General features: G+C 40.3%; 1 protein-coding gene across 1 annotated transcript in view; it reads right to left on the minus strand.

The window, feature by feature from the left end:
- The window catches only part of OCRL (oculocerebrorenal syndrome of Lowe), a 56,187-nt gene that overhangs the window by 51,955 nt on the left and 725 nt on the right, over positions 1–3,507 (minus strand). The window contains exon 2 of the mRNA XM_006754652.2: positions 3,293–3,379. Coding sequence (XP_006754715.1) covers positions 3,293–3,379 — 87 coding nt within the window. The remainder of the gene's footprint in view (positions 1–3,292; positions 3,380–3,507) is intronic.

Raw genomic sequence — 3,507 nt, forward strand, 5'->3', positions numbered from 1 at the left:
AACACTCTTATTCCCAAGAGCCACCTCAAAATCTAACCTTCTGTGTGAAACTTCTCCCCAATACCCCAAGCAGAGCCTGAGATTTCATCCCCTTTGTGTGGTCCTGTAATACAGCACTTTTATACTCCATTATAGTTATATTTAATTCCCAAACATGTGAACTCCTTGAAAGCAAAGACCCTATCATATTCACTGTCTCCTGCCTAATACATAAATATTGGTTGAATAAACAAACTAGATTAAACTATAAACAGAGATGAATGTCTAAATATAACTGTTCAACATCTGACATTAAAAATGTCATTGTTTTGAAGGGTTTGATTTCTATTTTGTTATCATTTGGGGAGATTACCTGGAGAAAGAAGTTGCTTAGACAGAACTAAGGGAAATAAACTAAGGAAAAGAATATTGCTTGCCTGCTCTGACCTTAATTTGCAGTGGTTTGTATTTTAAGGTGACTAGGGGAATGTGGGACCCTTTCAACGTGCAAAGTTCATGAGTTGAGCAGAGAGTCCTATAAACCCAGATGGAGACCAGAAACTAGATAAAGGCTGAGAAAGCAAGGGTTAAGGAGGAAGAACTTACTTTGAGGAAAATGAACACATACCAATATAATCTCAAGTAACTAAACTAGAAACCGTGTTAAACATTAGCAGTAAAGCTTCAACTGGAATGTATTGCTAAAAACGATCCCAAAACAGGCAACATGGATGGATCTTGAATGCATTATGCTAAGTTAAATAAATCAGACAGAGCAAGCAAATATTGTATCATCTCAACAAAACACAACAAGAAACAAACTCAGAGATACAGAGAACAGATTGGTGGTCTTTAGAAGTAGGGGGCAGGAGGTGGACAAAATGTGTGAAGGTGGTAAAAAGGAACACAGATTCAGTTATGGGGCTGTATGTTACATTCCCATAATTTACTTTACAAAACTGTAACTACGTGTGGTGATCATCTCTCAACATATACAAATATTGAATCTTTATACTGTACACCTGAAATGCAACCCCCACAAAAGCCCATCAGAAAACAAAGATAATCTGGGAATTTAATTCCACAAGCATTTAATGAATATCTACATGTTAGTCACTAAATTGTGGCAAGAAAGTAGGGCTAAGAATAATCACAAAAATGCTACTTAACCATTCCTTTTAGAACAGAAAGGAACATGACAAAACAATGGAAATCAGAATTTGGTAGTTGTCAAGCAGTAAAGAGTGACAAATTGTAAATGTGGATTCAGCATTATCCCTAGGAAATACTATGATTTGTTCAAGGAAGGTTTAAGATGAAACAACAGCTTGTATCATAATCTATTTTCCTTGAAAAAAATGTTAGTGCTTGATTTCATTTCCAAAAATCTTAGTTTTAACTGTAATGTTAGTCTCTCATGTAAATTTGTCCACAGTCAATAGCAGCAACTACAGAACTAAATATTAAGATAGGCTTCAAGTTCTAGGACAAAAAGGCCTAAAGTAAAAGTTCTGGACACCCAATTCAGAGAAGGACCCCAAGAGATAAGAATTTGAGGATTATAGATGGTATGATAGTATTAGGTGTCTCTAATAAATGATCTCTAAATAAACTTCAGACAATGTAATTCTGAGATATGTTATATGCGTGTAAATCTCGGCTATGTTACATCCTAACTGTGAACAAGTGACTTAATTTCTCGGCGCCTCAATTTCTCTCTGTATAAAAGGTGGGTGATGAAAAGTGCTTAGAAGAGGGCCTGGCACAAATCAAGCCATTAAATGTTAGCTGTTGCTGTACCCCCATAACCTATGCAGATATGGAACACAAGAATTTAATTTTATGTGGGAAAGACACAGTCAGGACAGCTATCATTGCAAGTTTAAAAGTTCTAGTACAAGTTCAGATAGTGAGACATTTATCTCAAGGCCAGCTGCTCACTCCCTTTTAGCTGAGTCCTGGGCTGTGATGATCTCAACAATGCAGCTATTTTATGTAATCCTCATAATTTTTTTTTTTGTCCGTGAGAAAACCAAGGCACAAAAAAAAATTACTGATTTGTCCAAGGGTCACATTTCTCCACCCTTTTCTAGCGTCACACAATGTAATTCTGAGAAGTGGCAGTGGTGGTCTACTTTTCAATTCACATTTATGTTAAACTGATTTTTATTAAATTGGTCTTGCAGGGTTTGATGAAACCGGGGAAAAGAATACAAGCTTCCTACATCAACAGATCTGATCAAGAAGGTCCTCGGGAAGAGCTACTTCATAGAACCAGTTGATGTCCAGATAGGGTGGCACTAAGAGTCTCAGAAAAAGGGCAGGATAAGCCAGCGGGAATGTCTTCTGTATAATTAGATACAGACTGAGTCTGGACAACCTAAAAGCAGGGACTGAGAAAAATTTTTTAGGCAGAATCCAATGTTGGGCAATGGCAGGGTTTAAGTGATCAGCAATTTTTAAATTCTAATGTCAAGAAACCTGTGAATAACCAAGAGAAGTGGCTTGAGCTCACAGGGATAGATAGGGACCTATGAAATGTAATGGTCACCATAGATACTTGTAAGATGAGGCATTAGTGAAACCAACAGCTATAGTGATAGCTTATCAAAATAATCATTTGATCCACCAGTCAACAGTATTTACCGAGCTCCTACATGCATGGCAGAGTAGAAGGTAACAGATAAAATGCCAAATGTCATTTCTATTTCTGCACATTTCTTTACTTTTTCTAACAGTCAAGTCAATAAATGAGGCACTTACTGGGCTACATTAAACCATTACTGAATTAATGAATATGCGTTCTAGCCAGTGGACTAAGCGGGTGGGGAGACTGGAGGAACCAGTTGAATGGGGTTAAGAAAAGGCACTTCTGTCAAGATTAACAATGAAGTAATTCTACAGCACTTTTACTTTTTGTAAACCACTCTCACATTTATTATTCTTTCAGTTCCAACTCCAAAGGCTATAAGGTAAGCAATTAATGTTTTTATTTAACTTATGACAGCATTAAGGCCTCGACACCTTTATTGACTTGCCCGAGGTTACACAACTCAGGTCAGTTGCAGGGGCGGGAACTAAGAACCCAGGCTTCCTGCTTCCCTGCCCATTGAGTCCTTCCACTGAGCCGCACTTCCAGGAGCCATCCTGCGGCTTAAGAGTTGGCGACAAGGCCCCGCGGTTAGAACATTCGCAGTTCACACCTGGCCCTGAACCTGTTGCCCACGCGGCACCAGTGGGAAGGTGGTTGGCTCCTCTGTTTGGGGCTGGGAGGGAATGGCAGGCTACCCTGTGGGAATCAGCTGTTACTTACTCATACTGCCCGTTCCTCTGGGCTAGGGTCAGGGTGCAGGGCTCCTGGACAGGACCCTTAATCTCCACACCCTCCACAGTATGTGGGCTTTAGTCAAGGGTTTGCATTAAAACGCGGCCAGTGAGGGGTAACCCGTTGCGGGACGGAGGGAGACTGCCGCCCCTCGGCCCGCCCACCCCCAAACCGGAGGCTCGGCCTCCTGCGCCGGCCCCCTC

Source organism: Myotis davidii, unplaced genomic scaffold (assembly GCF_000327345.1).
Source record: "Myotis davidii unplaced genomic scaffold, ASM32734v1 scaffold913, whole genome shotgun sequence".
NCBI classification, from domain to species: Eukaryota; Metazoa; Chordata; class Mammalia; order Chiroptera; family Vespertilionidae; genus Myotis; species Myotis davidii.